At 36.2% G+C, this 26,396-nt stretch overlaps 1 protein-coding gene across 1 annotated transcript in view; it reads left to right on the forward strand.

Moving 5' to 3' along the window:
- Nucleotides 1-26,396, forward strand: part of INSC (INSC spindle orientation adaptor protein) — a 126,121-nt gene that overhangs the window by 90,896 nt on the left and 8,829 nt on the right. Inside the window, exons 9-10 of the mRNA XM_039344544.1 lie at nt 15,744-15,915; nt 19,487-19,665. Coding sequence (XP_039200478.1) covers nt 15,744-15,915; nt 19,487-19,665 — 351 coding nt within the window. The remainder of the gene's footprint in view (nt 1-15,743; nt 15,916-19,486; nt 19,666-26,396) is intronic.

Consider the following 26,396-nt stretch of genomic DNA (forward strand, 5'->3'; position numbering starts at 1 on the left):
TTGGGCCCCACTCTTAGATCTAGAAAAAAGACCCAGGCAAACTGTTTCCAAAAACTTTGCTAAGAAAACGGCATGGACTTGTCTGTTGCCTGGTATCAAAACTGTTTTGAAGGCACAAAATACGAGTTTCATAACTTGTTTCATGTAGCTGTGGACTACTTCAAATCTTTTTTTATTCAAATTTAAATTCTTTTGCAACTTTAATCAGACAATTTAATATAGTTTATTCTTGATTAGCCAATAGCAGTTCAAGAATTATTTCTAATCTGAATTAGAAGTTTGTTAGAAAATTAATTAGTTGATGCTTCGAAGAAAAGGAAAATTAATCAACTGACTGTTTCTGTGATCTAGATTTTTCTGTTTTGGGCAATTACATTTTGAAAAAATCTAAGCACGTGAGGGAAGAACTAAACCTATAGAATAGAAACAATCAGTTAAAAGTTAGTTAAATTTAAAGACTATGGAAGGAGTGCAGGGAAGAGCAACAAGAATGATGAAGGGGTTGGAGACTAAAATATACCAAGAATGGTTACATGAATTGGGTATGTCTAGTCTAATGAAAAGAAGGACTAAGGGAGACATGATTGCAATGTTCCAATAATTGAGGGGCTCTTACAAAGATGAGGGGGGTCAAATTATTTTCCAGAGGACCAAAAGGCAAGACAAGAAACAATGGATGGAAACTTACCAAGGAGAGAGGCAATCTAGAACTAAGGACAAAATTCCTAATAGTGAGAGCAATTAACCAATGGAATAGCTTGCCTTCAGAAGTTGTGTTCAAAGTGTTCAAAAAGGCTTTCAAAAAGAAACTGGCAACCATTTGTCTGAAATGGTACAGGATCTCCTGAGCAGGGGGTTGGACTAGAAGACCTCCAAGCCCCCTTCCAACTTGGTTATTCTATGTTCTATGTTCTAAAGATGAAATATACCCTATAAAGCCACACAATGTCCATGACCGTGATTGTGGGAGCCAGTTTGACTTTTTATATCCCACTTTCTGAAAGCTTTGGATATAGCTTCTAGAACTGCTCCAAAGCCAGCCACTGCATTGCAATATTTAATATAAATGAAGAGGAAAATCAATATAATGGAAGTGCTCATATAGTCATAAGGTAATTTTAATTCCATTTAAAGGTTACTTTAATCAAATTTTGATACCACTTACACTTTGCCATTCAAAGACCAAATGTAGCCCTCACTCTCTGAGAAGGGGTGTGTCCTTGGGCAGTCTATTATGAAACTTTCTTTTTCCTAAATCCCATTTTGGGGAGCTATACTATGGAATGATACTAAGGTTCTCTTGTGAATGAGAACAGGTGTACCATCTCTTGACAATGTTTTGGGTTTTATTTAGGGATTTATGATAATGGACAAAGGGAAAGGCAGGCATGCATTTGACAAATGATTCAAAATCAGCATCTGAGAAATCACCTCCAGTGAGACTAATGATAATAGTCTAGATTATCCACCTAGAAAGCAAACAGATGTTTTTTTCTTAAGAGAAAAGAAAAACTTGCTCAGCTTTTAAAGTCAGGGCAGTGTTTAATGAAAATCAATAGAGAGATTTACAGCAGTGTCATCTATATCTTTCCTTCCCTCTTTAGTAACTAGAAGAGAAAGCTGAAAGTGATAAGGACAATTAGGAGAATAGATCACTTTGTATCAAATGCTTTTATTTTCTTACCTGTAGATTTTCTTACCCAAAAGCACAACAGGGTTTTGGGGTTACGTATTTGTGTGTTGAAAATTTATAAAATGCTTGGGGTCATTTATACGTGAATTGAAATATTTATAAAATCAAAACAATAATTTTAAAAGTATATAACCAGATACAATTAGCACATGCTAACTATCTATTTATATGGAAAATTGCCTTAGCATAATTTCCTTGCTATTTGGCTCAGATGAACTCAGTTTGTGCCTTAAATTCATGTCCCACTGAAGATATATCTCTAAATGTTAAACCCAAACAGGCACTGTTTATTGTCCTTTAAATTTCCTCTGTGTGGTGGGTTGTATCATGACACATACTGCCCCTTGTACATTGCATGCCACACCTATAACCTATCTCTCCAGCTACACAAGGAATCCCAATTTTGTAAAGAAACTGCTGTTGATGTCCCATATTGCAGATAGGAGGTGGAACACAGCTATTGTGGCAGGAAAGACAATGCTCCTGCCATATGCATGCTGGTTCAATGTATGGCTGAGCTCAGTAATGTGTGGACGAAGCTGCAGCAAATGTACATTTAAGCTATTCTAATAGTTTAAATGGCAGTGGAGCACACATACCCACAGATTTATAATTGTTTAACAGGGTAGTCTTGTAAACTCTCTGAGCTTGCATATCACAGATCTTTACAGGCATCGGCTAGCAGCAGCCAATATGTTTAAGAGCTGATTGAAATAGTTCATAAAGGAAAAAGCAGGGTAATTGGCACAAAATCTCTTTGTTGAAGTGTATTCTGTATGGGAGCCAAACACACTACTATAATGAAGTAGACTTGCTGACACGCTGGCTTTGTCTCCTGTTACAAACCTTGCTGCTGACTTAGGGATTTATCAATTTTTTTTTTTTTTTTTAAAAAAACGGGATGCTGAAGGAAAGTGCAAGCCTTGAAGTTACTCAAATATATCTCTAGATCTGGAAAAGAACCCCCATTCAAAGTTACTGCAATCAATAGTGGTTGTGAATTGCTAGCACTAAAGCATCTACCAGCAGGTAAAGCCATATGGCTGTTGTTTTCTTCTCTCCCAAATCTTCCCAGTATGTGTTACTACCAAAAGAATGGCAAACTTACTTTCTCTTTCCTTCCATTCCTTTTTTGAGAGTTTCCTCTCACCTGTGGAACTCACCTTCATTGCTGAAGAAGTGACTTTGGCCACATGAACTCCCACATTTCCAGAGTGAGGTGCGCAGCATATAAATTTAATAAATAAATACAAATATTGAATTAGTTTGGCATGTTCTTCTTTCCATATATTGGTCTCCCACTAACTCTTCATCAGGCACAAACATTTTAAATTTACAGTATGTGATGTCTGCCTGCAAAACATGCTCCTAGATTGGAGCGAAACACAGAACAAACTGATTTATCTTATACTTGGTAGACCGGGTGCTTCAGCCAACACACACACACACACACACACACACACACACACACACACACACACACCTTACATTAACAAACAACCTCAAGTTAAAATTCTCATTCTGATTTTTAAAATTGTAAGTTTGCCCCAAGAAATTGAAAGACTGCCTGCAGGTATAAGTGACAGCATTATTTTAAGATCATCAGTGTATACTCCCCTTGCTTGTCTTTGGGGTCAGATGCCAATAGCAGTAGCAGTAGCACTAGCAATAGCAATAGCACTTAGATTTATATAATACTACTCAATAGTGCTTTATAGCACTCTTTGGGCATTTACAATATAAACATATTGCCTCCAATAATCTAGTCCTCATTTTACTGACCTTGGAAGATAGAAGACTGAGTCAACCTTGAGCCCATTAGGATTGAACTATTGGCTGTGGGTAGAGTTAACCTGCAATACTGCATTCTAACCACTGTGCCACCAATGCTCTTGATAGGCTGAAGTTGCTATTTATTGCTATACTACTTTTCTTTCCAAAGTAACTTAGCGTGATTTTTCAAAGAATAATAAAGACGAGAATGAAGAGCTGATGAATGAATGTGGATTAAGCAGTATAAAAGAAATATATACAAATGAGGTTTGAACTGCAAAACAAATATATGAAGGAAAAGTGAACACATTGAGCTGAAGGAGAAGAAGAAGAGCAGGGAACTGGCAAATTCCTTTAAAAAGAAATGTTTAGGATTCTATGTATGGAAATGGTAGAAAAAAAAGTAGATAGTGATAGAAGTTATGAAGTGATGTAATGAATTATGTTTCTCTAAACTAGATTTAATAGCTGTCATTTTCTCATACTTCCTGTTTCTAAATTAATTTGCTCCCTACTACTTATTCTTTTTCTCTGTTTTGAATAACTTTGCTTACCCTGAAAGGTAATAATATGATGGGTATGAATCAATGTAATAAAAACAATTAACAATAAATTAACAATGGATGGATTTGAATGAGTCTTTCTACTGCCTGTCCAACACTTAATCACTATACCACTGTTTTTCTGTTTTATTTTTATAATTAGTATTAATATTTCAAAACATACCAATTTATTTTGTTTTTATACTATTGCAATTAAATTGCAATGTCTGGTAATTCATGTCTATGATGAATTATAGACAATAAAACATGCAATTAATAGCACATAAACACAATTAATCATCTTTATTAGTTTGAAATTATTATATAATTGTCTTTATCCTTAACATGGTTTAAAATTATTACTGTGTGTATCCTGTGTAAAACAATAAAAAAAAATTCAGACTAAAGAATAACCAAAATGCATATTTTCTTAAGGACATTCTGTACCAAATCCCTTTCTTTCCCCCCCCAGTGTGGTCAGAACATTTAAATATATTTATTTGGCTTAATCCAGCAGGAAAACTTATTATAGTGCACTGCTCCAAAGAAAATAAGAGACTACATTATATTTATCAGTGTTTTCCATTACTTTCAACATTACGCAAAATGTAATTCTTATTATGCCACAATCTAGGGCAATTACGAATAGGAGGAAAACTGCTATGCAACCCTATATGTTTGCTTTTATTACTCCCTATATCCATCATGATATAAACACAAAGAAAGTACAATTAATAGAATCTATAGCATTATTGAACTGAAAAATCTTTTCAGTTCATTAATTCTAGCTAATGTACTCCCAGAGCAGCGATGAAAGCTTCAGAGAGAACAATCCCAAAACTCAATATAATGCATCCAAAATTATAGGACTGTATAATAGTGACATCCAGTGGTTATAAGAGCTGCAACAATTGTTCTTAATATCCAGCTAGTTAATAGGGATTTGTGCTAACAATATTATCAAGGTACTGTAAAAACAGAGTCTAGGATAGTCCGTTCCAACAATGAATAGGATCTCTAACAAGGAACTAATCAAGGAACTACCAAGAAGAAAAACCCACCCCCACCAAAACTGCATATAAACAGACAAAAAATTCCTAGACTGATTCACACTGAATATGTTATTTAGTTGGGTAATGAAACATCTGTGAGTAAACAACCAGGCTCAGAAAACATCAAGAACTCTCATATGGATGCTCTGGAGTGGGGGTTCTAAAATAAAAAGAAGACAAAGATTTATTATCCCCCCCCCAAAAAAAAGTGACAGAGGAAATTACATTTTTTCCAAGGTAGAAATAAATGGAGAAGCAAGCAATAACAGTGACAACTGAAAACAAGAGACACAGCTATTGCTATTAACTTGTTCAGTACTGAACAGAGTGGGATGCAGTACTGATCATTGCATTTTTCCTGTTTCTCTTCTGAATTTTGTAGACATTATTTTATTTTTAAATATACATAAGAATGCAACCAGAGGAGAAAAAAGAAAAAAAGAGAGAGTTTTACAAACTGTAAAGATTAGATAAGAATTCACAAAATGTTAAGAAAAATGTTCCTCTATCAGTAATATTGAATTAAGAAATATATAAGGATAAGAATACATTAATTTGGCACCTTAAAAGCTATTATTATACTCAAGTTACATGTAACACTAATAACAAATCCCTAAAATAAAAACAATCAATAAAAATAATACAATTTAGGAAATATGTTAGTTAATGTGAAATAGCCAATCCTTAACTTACTTTTAATTTGGAGTTTTAAGATTTAATGTTACGTTAAATTAAAGTTAGGATGGGATTCTGCAGCTTGTTGTGCAGATAGGTATATCTCTTGATGTGACACACACACTTTTTCTGTGTGCATAAAACAATAATAATAATAATAATAATAATAATAATAATAATAATAATAATAATAATAATAATGATAAAGTTGGAAGGGATCTTGGAGGTCATCTAGTCCAACCCCCTGCTCAGGCAGGAAACCCTATACCATTTCGGACAAATGGCTGTCCAGTTTCTTCTTAAAAACTTCCAGTGTTGGAGCATTCACCACTTCTGGAGGCAGGTTGTTCCACTGGTTAATTGTTCTAACTGTCAGGAAGTTTCTCCTTAGTTCTAGGTTGCTTCTCTCTTTGGTTAGTTTCTACCTGTTGCTTCTTGTCCTGCCTTCAGGCGCTTTAGAAAATAGCTTGACTCCCTCTTCTTTGTGGCAGCCCCTGAGATATTGGAACACAGCTATCATGTCACAAGATTTATCACCTGAGAATATTCATAAGTAAAAACTTATAATCAGCTAATGGAATATTTTTTTCCTAACTTCTAAGTATTAGGCATTAAACAATGATCAGCAGTTTTATCTAAAACTGAAAGATTAAAAGACATGTTTATAGTGAACACATCTAATTTTAAGGAGCATAGTTACCCATGTGCACATGGGTACGCATACACATATACACATACATACATGCATGCATACATATACAGAAAGAGATTCCAATTGTTAATCCCTGTGAGTCATTAAAAATGAGAATAGTGTTAATAATTGGTTTATTTTCATCTTGGGCTTAAACTTATCATTATTACTAGTTGCCTGACAAAGGTATTTTTTCAAAAGGCAGCTGGACTTTCTTTGTTTTTCCTTGAAGACATTTTGCTTCTCATCCAAGAAGCTTCTTCAGTTCTGAAGGAAAAACATCTTCAAGGAAGAACAAAGAAAGTCCAGTTGCCTTTTGAAAAATCACCTTTGGGACAACCATGACCTGGATAATTGAGAATCTCCACAAAGATTTAGTTGCCTGACAGTTTCTGTCCTTGAATGCTCATCTACCAATGGATGAAGAGGCCTGGTAACTTCAGCCATCTTCTCATTGTGAGTATCTGTCGAGGATATATGCAATGGCCTTGAAGAACAGGAGGAAAAGCCACTAGCAAGGCAATGGTTGGATAAGTGGCATTTGAGTCCAATGCAAGAAATTAATTTGAGAAAACATCTCAGCAAGCCCTTTCCTAGTATAGATATAGATAAAGTGAGGAAGGGGGTAACACATCCAGACTTGTAAGATTCTGTTAGTAGAGTTGGTCCAGTGAAAGTAGTTTTAGACATATATGTTCTTTGTTTCTTAGTCTGGTCTACCTTGTAGGTCTGACAGTTTCTGAAATGCCAAGGAATGTGTGCACAGTTAGGAAGCCTTGATTAAAATAATTAAAATTCATTAAAATTAGGGAGGCATCTCGCAGTATTGGAAAAAAAATTGTTTTACCATTAAATAACACAAGGATTCATAACCTGCTTCTTCTCTCTCCAAATAGTGATGAAGACCAACACTGTGTAGCTGTCCTAAGTTTAAAATAAAATGGGAGAGAAAGGAAAATAGCCCGAGTGCCACTGACAGATGTGTTCTTGTGGCATTTCCATGGCTTCCTAAGAAAGGAGGGAGGAATAGCCTGTGAGGCTTGGCATGTTACAACTTGCCTTGCTTATCTGAGAATTTTAAATTAGAATTGGGTGCATTTATTGCATTGAGAGATGATTTGTTTTACTAATACATGTTGGACAAAAGGCACTATAGCAATGGCACTATTTAAGCTGGTTAGAAGTTGTGAATTGAAATCACTAATGGTTTCTTACACACACATACACCCCACCTGAGATGGGACAGATATCTTTGATTCACACTGTCAGTGACTGTATTCAGTTTTGTGATTCAAATTCTTCTGTGGAGTTTTGCCTTCAAACAAAGGCTTGAAACTCAGTCCGTAGGCCGCTAAACATGAGTGAATGGGTGAATGAGTGAATGAAATGATACCGTTTAACATTTATATAATACTATGCTGAAATGGGGAGACAGAGTGGTATTGGTATGCACTCATATCAAAAAGACACTTGCAAGCTTTCTAACTTTCTATTGCTCTCCATTCCATTCCCCTCCCTTTTCCTCCTTCTTCAAAACATATTATTATGCAATATATTATATGATAATTCTTTATTTTGTTCCAAGGCAGTAACTTTCAATTATTATTGTGTTTAGACCTCCTGTCTCCTTCATTTACCCCTCATACACATCATACATTAGATTATCTTTTTTCTTATCTTGTACAATTGTAAATAATGCAATATTGTGTGTGTATGTGCGGGGTTCTGGTCCTACTGATAGGGTTTTATCTGTGTTTGCATGAGTATATTAGGCTGTATTATGGGAGAGCTGACAACAAGGAGAGCAGGGTAAAATTTATTAAAGTTGTGATACTGAAGGAGTATGGAAATTTGGGGATATTATTAATGCAGCTGAGATCTGGTAGGCTCTGACTATTTCATTCCCATAGATGCTCAGTCAGCTATGTCCTCTATGATATCTCTAGAAGCAGTCTTAACTTTATTTTATTTTTATAATACTATTATACAATCAAATAATAAAAACTGAGTGCATGGATAATTCAGACCAGGTCCTTCCTTTCAAGATAGGGCTACATGCCTCCCAGTCTAAATTGGGAAAAAGTCCTCCTGGCCTTGGCATTAATCTAGACTTCTCCAGTTAGCACAAAGTTTAAAAGATCTTCCAAGGTTTATTGAGGTTTCAAGAAAGCACAACCGCTTCTATCCCTGGCTAACCGCCTCTGTGTAAAATAGGGGAGATGATTTTGAGACTGCCTAAAGATTAATGTGTCCCCCAATGTAGTAAAGGCAGCCTCTAAAGGATGATATCAAATTATAATTATTAATTGACCAAAGGAAATTAATAAATACACAAAAAATAAACTGTCTCCAATAAAATGAAAATTTAATCAAATTTAATTCTACCCTGGGACTGTCAAATCTTTGTCCTGGCCCCATTGGCTTCTTGTAGTGCAACTCTAGCATGCAGTTCAAAGGTTAACGGCAACACTCAATATGAATATGTTTGTGCGTCCCTAATCTAGATTTCTGTAGTTTAACATGACAACAGGAAGGGACCTTGGAAGTCTTCTAGTCCAACCCCCTGCTCATCCTATACCATTTCAGACAAATGGTTGTCCAATCTCTTCTTAAAAACCTTCAGAATTGGAGAATCCACAACTTCTGGAGTCATTTCACTGATTAACTGTTCTAACTGTCAGGAAATGTATCCTTTCTGGGCCAGGCTTCAGTTTTTTTTTTTATTATTACTCACTATTAAAAAGGGTCAGATCTTTGTTTGCAGTAACAACTTGTGTTCAATTTCTGATACCTTGCATATTACTGACTTGCCCACTATGACCAGTGAACAGTTACAATACCAAACTAAATATAAGAGGAGATAAGGGATGCAATTGATTCCCTGAAATATCTTAACTGGAGGGAAAACCATCTTCATTTATATTCTGCATAAATCACACCTTCCTAGGCTGTAGTGATCTGGATCTCAAAGTGAAAGGGTGATCCAAAGCATGTGTAGATTTCTGCTGCCCAATTCTCTAAGATCTATATCTATGTGTTGTTTAAAGACACTAATTTACTTTCCCTGACAGTCTTTCAAACTTCCTCATCTAAAGCTAAAAAAAATTAAATGGGAAGTTAATGAGCAAAACAAACAAACAAAAATGAAACAAGACAAACATCTATGTACCACACAGATTACAAACATCTATGTACCACACAGATTCTTTACGAATTACAGATGTTACTTTCTTTGGAGGTGGGTCTGCTTGTTGAAAAAAAATCTATAAAATTAAACTGGCAACGATAGGAAACATCCTAGAACCAAGTTTTGTAATTTAGTAGCCTTCATGATATGCGGACTTCAGAATTGTCAAAACAATTGTGTTCACTGGAGAATTGTGGGAGTTGAACTTTACATAGGTTGGGAAATAGATAGAAAAAAGACATGAAATTTTCAATAGTTTTTTTCCCCCCCCCTCTGGATAGGAATTTTGTGATTCAATGCCCTTATCATGAGAAATGTGAATTTCAAATCTGTCAGTCCAATGGGCAAAAGCTCTCTCTCTATTAAATGTGGAACTATGAAGTCAAATGAGCCTTTTGTGTGTGCAGCATCACTAGTGTGGCATTGTGCATATATGAACTATAATGTCTGACAAATACTTTTATTCAGATAAAGGGACTAAGATTGCAAAAAAACCATTCACTGCATAGAAAAGTGAATTGATTTGATGCCTAAGAAGATTGTCCTTCAACTGGCTATACTTGACAAATTTTACCAAGCAATTTCCTTAACTGGAAAATCTTAAACTTTACAGTTATGATTTCACCACTCAAATATTCCTCAAATGCAAAATCTCTCTTGTATTATGCTGCATTCATAGAATTCTTTTGTTTGTATTATCTAGCTGACCCATTCTCTTGTATTGCCAAGATATTGAACATGTTTGACATTTTAGCTGATTACTTCTCCAGAATTAAGCGGAAAGCAGGGCAACATTCCAAAGTTCCTTTCAGTGTGAAAGCTAATTATATAAATGCTTGGAGCAGCAATTTCTTTTGGGATGTTAAAGTGCTTTTATTAGATTGTTCTCCTGTCCTTTTAAAATTTATTATTGGACACTTATAAATGGTGTAGGCTGGTAAGTTTTATTTCCCCTCCCACACACTTGCACATACTTCCACATCAGGTCAAAACAGTGTAAAGTACATTTGGGTTTATTGCACCACAATGATAAAGGAGAAGGAAAATTGTTGGTGAGAGGAGCAGTGGTCTTGCCTCAGTATAATATAAAACACTTCCATTTCTGGACAAGCCATGTAAATTCACATAGTTTCATTCTCACAATTCAATCAAATCCTCCAAATCCAAGATATCAGCAAATTTCTCACCTTTATTTTGTTCTTCTGTTTCTAATAACTTACTCATAATCAAGGCCAGCAATTCACTGTAAAACAGACCTGGAAGTAAATAACATTCCAGTTTTATATTGTGAAGCAGTGAGACAGTAAATGGCATAGACCAGTGGTTCTCAACGTTTGTGTGACGGCGACCCCCGTCACACAAACGTTCTGCGCATGTGCGGCGGCGCCGCCCCCATGCGCGGCGCGCATGTGCGGCGGCGCCCCCTGAGGGGAGAAAATGGCGGATCGCCTTCTTTGGCGACCCCCCAAAAATGGTCGATCGACCCCAAATGGGGTCGCGACCCATAGGTTGAGAACCGCTGGCATAGACTAAAGATGATGAGAGGAGATATGGCTTATCTTTGGCCCCAAAGGCAACTGGACTGTCTTGGTTTTTTCCTTTGAAAACATTTCACTTCTCATCCAAGAATCGTCTTCAAGTTCTGACTGTTCAGTTTAGTTCTAACTTCTTCAGTTAGAACAGAAGAAGCTTCTTAGATTAGAAGTGAAACATTTTCAAAGAAAGTCCAGTTCCCTTTTGGAAAAAATACCTTTGGGACAACCATGATCTGGATGATTGAGAATCTTCATAGACACGGCTTATCTTTGCATAAGAAGAGTTAAACCCACTAGGCTATTTCACTGTGAATCACAACATGATCTGCATCATAACAGGAGTTTGTGGCTGCAAGGTTAGAGTGCTGGACTGATGATCAGCAGGCTCCCATTTGAGACCCGGTTGCTGCCACAGGACAGGGTGAATTCCCGTTACATGCGCTAGCTTGTGCCAATTCAGCAGTTCAAAAGAAGGCGACTACAAGTAGATAAATGGGTGCCATTTCAGTGGGCAATTTAACGGGGACATGAAATGAGCCTTCACCTGGGTGTCCCCCAAACAAGGGTAATGTCAATCCTTTCAACCTGGAAGTGCTTCCGCACTCTCAACATGACTGTAGTAGTAGTAGTAGTAGTAGTAGTAGTAGTAGTAGTAGTAGTAATCCTAACTCCCTGAAAATAAATCCTAAACTCTGTCTCTGAACTGGCTGCTACTCCTTCAATATAAAACTGTGTGTCTTTTCTTCTGGTCTGCCTCTATTTCCTCAACCAATTTCAAGAGTGTTGGGAAGCTGAGAGAGTTCTGGGTAAGAACTCTGGCCTTTCCCCTTTCAGAAACATGGACACTCTATCCTATGTTTTTCCCCAAGTTTTTATCTCCCAATAATAAGCCTTACTCAATAATAATAAGTCTTATTCTGTAATATCTTCCTAACACTGACACTCCATAATGTATCATTTGGCATCAATTTCTCCTTTTTCCTTAACTAAGAATATAAGAATGCTTCACAGCAAAGCTGCAGTCATAGACAAAACACAATATTTGCTGTTTGTGTGTTGAATTTGGGACTTCCTTCTTGCTAGTTTTGGTTCATGGCTAATACTTTATGAATACATGCAATAAGCAATTTGGACAACTGGTTCAATGCAAAAAAAAAAATCTAGATATTGCTGTTGTAGAATTTAAGGGGCTCCCTATTACAGGTAGTCCTTGATTTACAACCATTCGTTTAGTGACCATTTGGAATTACAACCACACTGAAAAAAAATAACTTATGACCATTTTCACACTTACGACTGTTGCAACATCCCCATGGTCACATGATCAAAATTCAAATGGCTGTCAACTGGTTCATATTTCTGACAGTTGCAGTGTCCCAGGGTCATGTGATCACCTTTTACAAGCTTCTGACAAGTAAAGTCAATGGGGAAGCCAGATTCACTTAACAACTGTGTTACTAATTTAACAACTGCAGTGATTCACTTGACAACTGTGGCAAGAAAGGTTGTAAATTGGGCAAAACTCACTTCACAACTGTCTCACTTAGCAACAGTAATTTGGGGCTCAGTTGTGGTCGTACATCGAGGACTACCTGTAACTGCCATGTTTTTCAGCCAAAACTGGGCAAAACCACAATGTAAGTATGAAGATGTCAACCTGTTCAAGCTAAACATTCAAACTAAATGCAGTTTGCAAGTCACTAGATAAATTCTGTCTTGGCGAGTTCTGTTATCAATCAACTGGATCCATGTTGATAAAACCAATATGAAGTTTGAACTTTGTATTCGCGGCCTTCTTGACACCCTAAGTATTTCTACAGTGTTTAACTTCAAAAAAGTGTTAAAATATTTTAAAATCTGATATTTTGATAGTGAATTATTTTTTTTTAGAAAATACAGATTGAAATACTGCTTTAAATATAAATATTCATATTGACTTATAATCATATTGTTCAAGCAGAAATATATTCCCTGTAATAAAGTGAGTTATGCAAATGATTAATGTCCCGTGCCAGGGAGATTCCGGCAGTTCAAATGAGTATAAAGATTTATTGCTTAAACTCTCTACAAGAATCTGAGCTACTAACAGTCAAAACAAATTGGCAGTAGATAAGAGTCAATGGAATTGAAGGTGGGCTGGACTTAGATCTCTTGTGGGCACGCAGGGACTCATGACTTATGACATGACCCTTCCCTCAGGCTCAGCTTGGTCATCTTCTCCAGTTACTTTTCGTATGATTAGAGAAATATAGATCGATGATGATTCTTGTCCAAAAAAATAGACATTGGGAACATAACTTTCATTTCCGAATAGTACATGCCAAACATTGTGTTCTATAAAATAAATAAACCTGTGTTATATTTATCCTTGCTATAATCATAATTATTTCTAAAGATAATAGTAGCGTTTATTTTTGTAAACTTGATGGCACTTCTCATAAAATGCTGTTATGGATAACAGAAAATCAAATGTATTAATTTACATCCAGATAGGGATAGGTAAGGTAATTTAGCGTGGCTTATTAATGAATAATAAAAGTGACAGCCCAGAAAAAGCTTTAAATAGGTCGCTTAAGGCATCAGTATTAAATATTAACAAGAACTGAAGACATTTTGAACATGTGAACCGAATACTCTATGATGAACAACCCAATACATTTGATAACAAAAATGTGATAATAGAAAATTGGGATAATAGATAAAAGTACTGTATTAGATACTACTTTTTGATATCCTAAAAGGAAAACTCTTCTTTATAATTTAATTTTAGGGAGAATACTGACTTCTGGGATATTTTATTTATTTAGAAAATTTATGTAGCATCCCACACACCTTACAAAATGTGATTCTTGACCCTTATAAACATAACAATAATTAAAACTATATAACAATTCAGGAAACATCAAGCAAAAATAAAACAAAAATTAAAAAAATAAAGACAAGAGAAACATGAAAAAACCACTGTTTTCCCCCATAGTAGAAGAAGAACAGTGCCTTAACTTCATAAAAATGATCCTTGCAGGCTTAAGTTTGATGGAAAAACTCACATATTCAGGGCTTTCTGTAAGGCTAGCAAGGATGCCACTAATCCATAAAAGGATGCCATAAAAGAAAAAGTGCATGTCCTGGATCCCATCAGATAGCACTTTTTAAGAGGCAGGATTTAAAGCATAACTCTTCCACTTGACCTGATGGGAAGGGGACATGAAACTGAGAAGAGGCAATCCCTCAAATAATCTAGTCCCAGGCCATATAAGACATTAAAGTTCAAAATCAGTGCCTTGAATTACATCCAGAATCGAACTGTCAGCCAATGCAGCTTGAGGAACAGAGGTGTAATGTGTGCCATGCTAGAGAGCACATAATTGTCTGTACAGTTGCAGGCTCACCAGCTGAACGTCCGGATGCTCTGTAGGAGTAGCCCCATGTAGAGTGCACTACAGTAATCCATTCTGGAGAGGACCAAGGCATGAATGACAGTTAATAGATCCTTATGGCCCGAAGGATACAATGGGCAAAACCATGAAGCTTTTCAAAGGCCCTCCTAGCCATTACTTGCTGCTCCTCAAAAAGGAGTTATGAATTTAGGGAAAAAACAACAATCCCAGATTGTGCACAGTCTATCTGGGGTAGTGCCATTCCATCCAGTACCAAAGATGTTAAAGCCCCAGAAGGCCCCAAACCCCAGAGCTACTCAGTCTTGTTGGGATTCAGCTGAAGCCCATTGTTCCTCATCTAGACCATCATAGTTTGTAGACACTGTGACAAGATATCAACAGCATTGCTGAATTTGCCAAGAGCAGAGATGTATAACTGGGTATCATCTGTATACACTGATCGAACTTCACTCTGTGGTGATGGATGATCTCATCCAGTAACTCCATATAGATCAGAAGTGTCAAACTGCTGGCCCGCAGGCCGGTTGCATCATTCGGAGGCCGCGCCCACCCCAGCTCCGGCAATGCAACAAAAGTTGCAATATGTCGTGACACGTCATATGACACGGCAAGTTTGACACCCGCTATACAGATGTTACATAGAGAGTACTGAATCCTTCAGAAGCCTACATAGCATGGCTCAGGCTCCCAGACAACCTTGATCATAGAAAGAAAATGAATGAGTGCAATACCGTGTTGCTCATTCCCTACCCACAGAGCCAATTCATGGTTGATGGTATCAAAGGCTACTGAGAAGTGAAGAAGAGCAAGCACAGATGTACTATCCCTATCCTGCTCCAGACAGAGGTAATCCAAAAGGACAACCAATGCTGTCTCTCTCATACTGCTAAAATTGATAGAATAAGCATGTATTACCGCCACTCACAAAACGTCCAGTACCACTGAGTGGTAAACCCAGCTTGAAAGACTGTGAACATTGTTTTACTTATATATCCACTCCTATAATAAAGAGTCTTGACTGTGTACATTTTACACAGGGATAGATAAAAAAATAGGGGCTTTCTGTTTTTTTTACCTGACTAGCTTTCAAATAGGACTGCTACCTTCAACTCAAATAATTCTTAATAACCCTTATCATACCAAGGTTTGCTTTGTCAAAATATGCTGTAATACTTTCCCCCCTCCTTCTCTCCTTAGGTTGATGGAATATTATGTTTGGCTGACATTCTTACAGATGGTATACATTCCCAGGCTACTCATGCTGAAGCAGCTGCAGTAATAGCTCAGATCACATCTCCTCAGCTCACTTCCACTCAGCATCTCAACAGCTTTCTTGAGAACATGGAAGAAATTGTCACCGCGCTTCTCAGTATGTATATCCATGGAAATTTCATGTTTGAATGTTGTTAAGATACAGAAGGCTTTGGGAATTTTTAGACTAATTACCACATGCTACGTCTGATATGTTAATTGTGTAATCTTTCTTTCAACTCTGTTGTTTTTCTCATTTTTCTGGGTCAGTCAATCATCTGTAATTGAATTTAAACGTGCTTGAGATAAACACATGTCTATCATCTGACAAAAATAAAAAAGTTAAAAATAACAAATTAATAAATTAAAAAGAAAACAGCAACAAGAAGAAAAAACTCCCAAAGGGCTCAATGGACCACTGGGTTATTTTTTCCTGCTGTCAGTTTCCTATATTTTTGTTTTAGAGAGCCTGTCTGGATTGACAGACTGACTCTTAGCAGGAATATTTCTACAGATTAGGAGAAATTTCAAATATCCTACTCTCAGATTGCTTAGGAAAGGAAAGGGGTGAAGAACTGTTTTTAATCAAGACCTTATTTCATTGTTCCTTAACTTCTATCTCAGTGTTTCTCAACCTTGACAATTTTAAGGCATGTGGACTTCAACTCCCAGAATTCCACAGCCAGCAATGCTGGCTGTGGAATTTTGGGAGTTGAAGTCCACATGCCTTACAATTGTCAAGGTCGAGAAACACCGTTAATCTTAACGAAATAACAGAGTGGAAAGGGATCTTGGAGGTCTTCTAGTCCAACCCCCTCCTCAAGCAGCAGACCTCATACCATTCCAGACAAGTGGCTGTCCAGTCTCTTCTTAAAAGCTTCCAACGATGGACCACCCACAACTTCTGTAGGCAAGCCATTCCACTGGTTAATTGTTCTCATCATTAGGAAGTTTCTCCTTAGTTCTAGGTTGCTTCTCTCCTTGACTAGTTTCTGTCCATTGTTTCTTGTCTTGCTTTCTGGTGCTTTGGAAAATAGATTGACTTTGTGGCAGCCCCTCAAATATTGGAACACTGCTATTATGTTGCCCCTAGGCCTTCTTTTCACTAGACTAGACTTACCCAATTCCTGTAACCATTATTCATATGTTTTAGTCTCCAGCCCTCTAACAATCTTTGCTGCTCTTTTCTGCACTCTCCAAAGTCTCAACATTTTTTTTTATAATATGGTGACCAAAACTGGATGCAGTATTCTAAGCGTGGTTTTCTGTGTGTATTTGTCTATGATGCCTCTTTCTCAGAGATAAGGGATTCAGAGTTAGTGATGCAATGTCTTTCTTTCTTTCTTTCTTTCTTTCTTTCTTTCTTTCTTTCTTTCTTTCTTTCTTTCCTTCCTTCCTTCCTTCCTTCTTTCTTTCTTTCTTTCTTCCTTCCTTCCTTTCTGTTTTATATATATGCCCATATGTATTCCATATATAATAATACGATAATATTTCCATCCATCCATCTTTTCGGTTCTCATATTGAGGTATTCTCATTGTATTACTTTTTTCATTGTTTATTTTATTGTACTATTATTTTACTTCTGTTTACACTCCTTTCATTTTCTTCCTTTTTATTATTTTTATTTTTATTATTGTAAGCCACCTAGAGTAGACTCATTTTTAAGACTATGTTTTTTTTCTGTTAAAATTGGTTGGAAGCAGATTATATTTACAGTACATCAAGTCCAAAGTCACTTTTTCTTCTGTGGATGGCTTGCCCAATGTTTGGATCATGATACTGCATCAGCCACCCACATGCTTTGCAAGCTTCTCCTTTTATTCTTGTAATAGTAAAGCTCCAAAATTGGAAGAAATGAAATTATATGATTATTAGAAAGAAAACTGAGAGGTCAGATCTTTCTTTCTTTTTTTTTTCTCATGGTGGACATTAGTTTCTGATCTCAAATGAATTTAAATCGGTTCAATTCCTCTTGGCTTCTGGATGCCCTCTATAGTGTTGCAATCAGCATCACATCAATGTTATTAATGATGCCACAAAATTTGTGGCACACTTTCTGGCAAAAATTGCCATCCAGTGGATACTTTATAGACAGGAAGAAGGTTTCAAATAGGCTTGCTTATGCAAAAAGCCACATTTTAGCTGGAAAAAAAAAAAGCCCTGCCAAAATATAGAAAAAATCATCAGGGGAAAAAATAGTGTTTTGTTTTTTTTTTTAAAAAAACAATTTTTATTTAATTATCTCTAAAGTTAAAATGCCAAATAGAAGAAAAAAATCAGCTACAAACAAAATAACCAAACAACATATAGAAAAATAATAATAAAAAATTTTGTACAACAACAAATAACAAACATATTGCTAACATTAAATATAAAATGTCCACCCTGGTGGAATGCTGAAAAAAAAATAACTCAAATATCTGATGCATTCTTCCCCTTGCCTAACAGTTCTGCAAGTAGTTACAGACTATCCCCCATCTATTTTTATTAAGAATGTTAGGCTAAAAAGATGTCACCAATGTGGAAATCTATGGTCTATCAATCAAGTAGAACCACCATTTATTTACAATAAAAAGAAACAGGTAACAGGTAATGCCAAAGGCTTTTACATGAAATATTTTACCTGAGAAAAAAAAGCTCTTCCAAAATATAGAATGAAAGAAGAAAATAATGTTGAAGTTGCTCCAGAAGTTCCATGATGCACCACAAGTGTTCCTCTGTCTTCATATTTCAAACTAGGAAAACAATCATGGTTTAAGCACTTGACTTACTACCATGTTGGAAAATGAGGCTCTGCTGTTAGAATCATGATTAAGAAGTAGAAAATTATCTGTTATTGCCATTAAAGCATCTACTTTTTACATTCAGGTCCAGCTATACCTAAGCACATTTAGAAAGAAGAGACTGCAATAGGGAGTCTTCCCTCTAATGAATCTCTAATTTCTCTATAATATTTATAGCTAAGTAATTGAATTACTATTCTGATTTATTTAATCCCAGAACCACAGACAAATCAAATTGCTGGGTGAGTCAGACCTTAGTTAAAATAGATGTGTACAGAAATTAAAAGACACTTAGAAGGTTATAATAACAGCTCTGTCTGCAGCATTTTAAGAGGTCTTCAGCAGGAAAGGAAAAGTTATATAGCACAGTCTTAGATTAAATATATAGCTGTAATGATAGCAAGATATACTGTAAAATTATATATTCTTGTGAATCAATTAGTTTGTGCATACGGTTACATTTTATCTAGCAACCCAATCTACCATCTACAGCCAAACTCTATGCTGCAACCACATTTGTATTGTGCATTTTTATTTGAAATAAACAGCTGCTCAAGGATCTTCCCTCACGGCCATAAAAAGTTTTAGAACATGCAAGCAAACAAAACATGGATGGAAACTAATCAAGGAGAGAACCAAGCTAGAACTAAAGAGAAAATTCTTGACAGTTAGGACAATTTATCAGTGGAACGAGTTGCTTCCAGAAATTGTGGGTTTTCCATCACTGGAAGTTTTTAAGAACAGATTGGACAACCATTTTTCTGAAATAGTACAGGGTTTCCTGCTTGAGAAGGAGGTTGGACTAGAAGACTCCAAGATCCTTTCTAACTCTGATATTCTATTATTCTGTTAAATAAATGGACTGGTTTTAATTTAATATTTTAATTAGGCTTTCTAATGTCTAGAACTGTGCCAAGAGGCTGCCTCTGGGGAAGTTTTCCTATTGGCTTCAGCTGCACTTGCCAATATTACATTCTTGGACTCAAAGGCCTGTGAGATGTTGCTTCAGCTTGATGCCATGAACATTCTTATTGCAGCTTGTTCTGACAAACAGAAAGTAGACAGTTCCTATTCTCGAGATCAGGTAAGCATATTTAACATATGTCCAGAAAAGTTAACATGAATGGCTGTCATAGTAGAAGGAAAAAAATATAGATGTGGAAAAGAGTCCAGAATAACCTTGATTTAATAAATCTCAATATAGCCCAGCGTTCCCGAATGTTTCTGGCTTTGTGGACCTGTATGGGATGGTCCCGCGGGAGTGGTTGGCAAGCACACGCACACACAACTCCACTTGCATGAGTGGCATGCATACGCATGTGCCCCTCATGCAAATGGAGCACACATGCACATGTTCACCTGGTGATAGCCAAGTGAGGATGCCCATGCGCAACCTCACTGATTGTTTCCGTGGCCCGGTTGCACTCCCCTCATGGTCCACTAATGGGCTGCAGTCCACAGGTTGGCAACTCCTGTTGTAACCGATTTTGGATTTAATGGACAAAATCTTCTGAACAGGATATGCCCAAGAAATTTGAAATAACAGCTTCATCTTGCTGTCCTGTTCATTAAGTAACCATTATGATCAGTTTAGTGCTGATGTCCCCAGAGTTTTGGAATTCTCTTTCATGGCTTTTTTTTTCTTATTGTAGCATTTATTAAAGCTGTTCTCATGCAAAGCCAGCTTCGTGGGGTAACATAGCATTGCTTATGATGATGTAATAACTTCAGTAGCAATTCTGGAAATCTATTTAGAAGTGAGCACCTTTAAATAATGCCATGGTGCTATTAGTTTGAAAGGTTATATAGCCTAGGAAAGAAAATAAATCAACTGAAAAATAATTAAAATAATACCAGTTTTCATCCTTATTGGGAATCGTCTTATTGGGACATGGGTAACAATTCCCAGTAAGGATCAAACTGATAACATGGTGCGTCCTGGTGGTCACTATAACAAAAAACAGGATATATGCTGTGCAAAAATAAAGAAATTTCTCTGTCTTCTAAGCCCCTTTTTGGGAACTCATGTAACCCTTGTCCACAGTGGCATGACATAGAATAATATATGTATCTTTCTGTTCTGTGGGAAGGCGGAGTGTATATACCATTCTGATAATGGTCAGAATATTTTTAAATAGAAAGTGTTCTCTTTGATTGACCAAATTGCCCCATTCAGTAAAATGGATGGATTGGCTATGGCAAGCTCCAAATAAACTGTAAATTAGGAATGATTAAAAGAGCAAGTAGATTGAAATGACATTTGTATCCAATGAGTCATCATGCCAAAAATGGAAGAGGGATAATTTAATTGAGATCAGAAATTATTCAGTATTTCTCAAAAATAGTATTGTTCCTACAAAGATGATAAATTCAAATAAATTCATTTTTCTAACAGAAAATACATTATTTTGGTTTTGCTCCTTTTCTTACATCATTGCTAGCTGTGTTAAAATCTCAAAAAAATCATATTCATTTTAGGCAGCACTTTATAATGGTTAAATCAGATGGGTAGTCTAACTTCTCACTTTAATCCACAAGTAAAAAATGTTTGGATTTAAATTAATTTTGCTTATATTTCTTTGCTTTTTCTTTCTTAACCGCTCTTCCTCACATTTACTCATTTATTATAGCCTTTAAAACCTCTAGGTCAGGGTTTCCCAACCTTAGCAACTTTAAGTCCTGTGGAATTCTGGGAGTTGAAGTCCACTGGTCTTAAAGTTGCTAAGGTTGGGGAACCCTGTTCTAGGTATTAAAACTCAAGCACTCTGTATCAGAATCTAGTTTTCTGTCACAATTCTATAAAGGATAATCCCAAAAGCCAGCCAGAAGGAAAACCTACTAGACTTCTAAAAATCTGCTAATGTTTGACCATGTTAAGGGGAAAAAAATCCATATTAATGGAAAATTTCTTAGAAATGCTATTTCATATATGATCTATCTGTCTTTTTATTGATCAGATTTACCTAGTAAACTATTTTTATATAGGTGGAGGTTTGTCCTCCAAGCTTGCTGCTTGGCTCCCAAATGTTTTGTTACCAAATTAGGTAATATCTTCAGTGGGGTTTTTTTGGTGTGAAGTGTCTTGTTTGTTTATATAGGTCCTGGGTGGTCAGTTGGTTTTGTGATTGGTTGAATCACAAGACTGACTGAATCACAAGAAAAACAAAAAAGTCCAGTTGCCTCATGAAAAAGCATCTTTGGGATAACTATGACCTGGATGATCGAGAATCTCCATAGACATTACCTAAGAGAACAATATGCAGAAGCCCTTTCTTTTTATTGGAATTGTCAGTTGAGGCTTTAATGTAATCTGAAGTTCAGGGTCAGAATCATGTTGCTTCTTCATATTGCTTCTTCTACTTGGTAAGATGGGTAGTGTCACATCTGCTCAGAAAAATTGCAGTAGGGCTGGAAGCAAATATTTTCTATTTTATATACTAAATAATTTTGTAAATTTCTGCATGATGTGTGTATATGTGTGTGTGTGTGTGTGTGTGAGAGAGAGAGAGAGAGAGAGAGTGAGTGAGAGAGAGAGAGAGAGGAGGAGAAGAAGAAGAAGAAAGAGAAAGGAGAAAGAGAAGAAGAGATTATGGTGCTGGGTTTTCCCTGTGTTGGGATGCTTTAGACGAACAACCTTTCCATAAAAAAGATTCATTCATATGACAGTCAGCATCTTTATTAACAGTCCTTTATTTATTTCAATTCCCAATCAATATATGGCATTTGGAGATTAAGAGCTTGAATTATGTCCAGAAACAATACTCTTTTTTTGTTTAGTTTTGTTTTGCAAACGTCACTGCATGGCTGAAGTTTTTTTTTGTTATTTCTCTTGAATGCTTTGCATAATAATATATCCTGGCATGTGTGACAGTCATTTACAAAGTGACTGGACTTACATTTAAAAAACAACTTCAGGAACAGAGTAAGAAATGAGGTAATCAGTTTGTCTCTGTTAGCAAAGCTGAAGATGATGAATTGTGTAATTAAATTTCTCAAAAATACTTAAGAAATTAAAAAGTGGTACACCAGTTCATAATGGATATAAAAATAAATGCAGGAAAGAGTTTGGAAGGTTGGCTTTTAATAACCCTAGCAATGTGGAATCCACTTTCTTATTCTAATTAGTGTAGTATATCAATTGGTCCCTTGTTTGTATCTTTTGATGCTATCAACTGTTTTGTTTACAAACATATAAGAAGCTTCCAGATATAAGAATTCAATTCTTCCTTTGTTCACATTTTCATATATATGAATGCATATATGCAGTTTTACAGAGGATTCTTCAAGGAATAACTAAGTAGAGTCTGATTATTTTACCCTTAGATATCTTTAGTGATCTTGGAGAAAACTCTTGAGAGTCCCTTGGACTGTAAGGAGATAAAATCAGTTAGTCATAAAGGAAATAAACTCTGACTGTTCTTTGGAAGGACAGATGTTGAAGCTGAAACTCAAATACTTTGACCGCCAAATGAGAAGAGAGGACTCACTGGAGAAGACTCTGAAGTTGAGAAAAATTGAAGGCAAAAGGACAAGGAGACAGCAGAGGATGAGATGGTTAGACAGTTCCATTGAAGCAATGGGCATGAGTTTGGGCAGACTCAGCAAGAGAGTGGAGGACAGAGGAGCCTAGTGTGCTATGGTCCATGGGGTCACAAAGAGTTGGACACGACTTAACAACAACAATCTTTAGTGAGATCATCAATTCCCTATCTTTATTTGCTGTGAGGAAAGATCATTAAGCAAATAAATGGATTTTTTTCTTCCTTAAAAAGAAAGCTTTGTCTTTCTCAGATAAATCTAAGGCCAGGAGTGGCTTTTCCTTTGTGCTGTAGGAATTTCCCTTCTCTTCATCCCTGAAATATTCTCGTCCACTCATACAGATTTGCAGAGCTCAAGAGGAGCATTAGAGGAAGGGGGAATTCCCCTTTCCCCTGCTTTGTTGACAGAATCCATTGCATTGATAAAGCAGTTAATTGAATCTCTCTCTCTCTCTCTCTCTAATGGAACTAATGCATCAAAGTTCAGCTATTTCTAGATGCAAATAATGATCCCTCATAGTCTTTGGCAACCAAGCCACAACAATGCAAATATCTACCATCAAATTAAATAAAAGAAAATTAATGTGTTTCATAGCATATTTAGGTCATCATGAAATGACTATTGGCACTTTCATGTTTAGGTACTTTGCCACCTAACGAGATGATGCTATATTTTTTGTTTTATGATTCATTTTTTTTCTACTCACGTCAGCAATCATAATAAAAGTGCAGAAAAACTGTTTTCCTATGAATATTAAAAATTAATTAACATAATACCCTACAGTGTAATTTGCTGACCACTAGAAAACTGGGGTAGTTCTTTAAAAAGAGAGATTGTAAGGATGAAAGAAAATCCCATTACTTTTTCGATTTCCAAATGCTTTTCTTCATTGTTTCCTGCACTTTCTCCCCTTTTCTTATTCTCTCCCTCAGAAACCCTAAATACTATCGTTTTCAATTCTGCTAAGTTGTTATTTCCCACATTTAAGTCTTTTTCTTCGGTTCTCTGCATAAGTGCACTTCTAAGGAAAAAGAGCACTTTTCTCATTTTCAAAAGCTTTTCTGATATGTCTTCCCTCTTTTGTGCTTCTTCTCATATCCCTTGTCCATTTGCTTAATTTTTCTTTTGCTTAATTTTCTCCATGCCATAGCTGCTTCCTTCTGTCTTTGCAAACCTTTTGAAAGATAATCTTTTTATGCGCAGTATCAGCTAAAAGCAAAAGAAATCTCTGCAAGCCTCTGTCTTTTTGCTGCAGAAAAGACATGGTATTTTTTTTATATATATATTCTGGACACTAAAACTTATAATATGGTTGCTTGGAGACCTGGTTGCTAAAAGTTTATACTTCTGCTTATCGTTCACTAAAATTATTCTTGTACACCTATTGTATTGTCATTGCTTATTTGTTTCGCAGAAAAGCCCAACCCGGAATGAAGCAGAACATTTCAGGGTGCAAAGAGTAGATTAATCAGAGGTTTTTGAATGTACTGTGACTGACAAAAAAAAAAACTAATGACCCTCAAGCACAATGAATGCTTAAACATTCCAGCAAATTGATAAAAAAAATTCTACGGAATTAATTGAGGGTAAAATGGGTTCCTAGATCAAGATATTTTGAAATTGGAACAATAGGGAAGTCTAGGATTGCCAAGTAATTTATTATGGGAATATTTGAACACTGGAGACTGTCATATCTCAATTAAAGAAAGACTTAGACTGATGAGGAGCCAGTATGATGTAGTTGTTAAGGCATCAAGCTAGAAACTGGGAGATGGAGAGTTCTAGTCATACCTTAGGCACAGAATCTGCTGGGTGACTTTGGGCCAATCCCTATCTCTTGGAATTAGGCAGCAGGCAAGGGCAAATCACTTCCAAGAAAACTTGCCAAGAAAACTTCAGGAACCAGTCAAGGTAGTCACTAGGAGTCAAAAACTGACCCAAAGGTACACACAGAGACTGAAGGAGGAGAATTTGGGATAGTTAGCACAGTAATGTTAAAGTAGAACCAGGGACACACATATTCAAGTCCATCTTCAGGCATGGAAGCTCAATGGATTACTTTGGAAAATCATTTTCTCACTACTATCTACTTTACACAGTTTTTGTTCTAAGGAAAATAGGAGGAACGACGTGCCAGGTATATCAAGTAATAGTGATGAAAGAAAGACAAGCTATATATTTCATATATGAATAAGAATAAATTACATTAAGGAAAAGGAATGGGCTAATGTAGATGAAATAAACCACCATTTAAATTGAGATACCTTTGAACTTCCCTAAGTACAGTAACAACTTCTCTGGAAAAAAGAACAATTAACTAATAAAACATATTGGGATTAGCCTATGGGGTGTGACTTTTGATATGCCATACATATATTTCTCTCAGCCCTAGGAAGAGGCAATGGGAAAAAGAAGCCAAAAGAAAGAAAACTTGTCTTTGGTATATTGTTTCTATTACTGAGGGTGGTTTGGTTGAACTCAAAAACTAATCTGGCTTTATACAAGTGCTTCCATCTTGTGAATATCCCAAAGGTGCTTTTTCAAGAGGCAACTGGACTTTCTTTGTGGACTTTGTGCTTCTCATCCAAGAAGTTTCTTCAGCTCTGACTAGATGTAATATAAATATAAATCCTTCCATTCCTCATTGTCCAGTAAGAGCTGAAGAAACTTCTTGGATGAGAAGTGAAACATCTTCAAAGAAAATCAAGGAAGTCCAGTTACCTCTTGAAAAAGTACCCTTGAGACAACCATGACCTGGATGACTGAGAATCTCCATAGACATCTTGTGAACAGTTTTCCTACAGCAGCATATCTGTATTTATCTCTCTTTGATTATTAGAATTAGAATAGAATAGAGCTGGAAGGGACCTTGGAGATCTTCTAGTCCAGTCCCCTACTTAAGCAGGAAAACCTATACCATCTCAGACAAGTGACTGTCTAGCCTCTTCTTAAAAATCTCCAGTGATGGAGCGCCCACGATTTCTGGAGGCAAGCTGTTCCATTGGTTAATTGTCCTCACTGTCAGGAAGTTTCCCTTAATTCCAGGTTGCTTTTCTTTTTGTTCAGTTTCCAACCATTGTTTCTTGTCCTGCCCTCTGGTGCTTTGGAGAATAATGGGACCCCTCGTCTTTGTGGCAGCCCCTCAAATACTGGAATACTGCTATCATGTCGCCCCATTTCTTCTTTTTTTTAGACTAGGTCTTACCTTTTTTAATGTATAATAATGCCTTTGTAACAATATTTATAATTTATTTAATGTGTCAATGCAGTGGGCAC

The sequence above is a fragment of the Crotalus tigris genome, unplaced genomic scaffold, assembly GCF_016545835.1.
Source record: "Crotalus tigris isolate CLP2741 ecotype Arizona unplaced genomic scaffold, ASM1654583v1 scf7180000017933.3771270, whole genome shotgun sequence".
Lineage (NCBI taxonomy): Eukaryota > Metazoa > Chordata > Lepidosauria > Squamata > Viperidae > Crotalus > Crotalus tigris.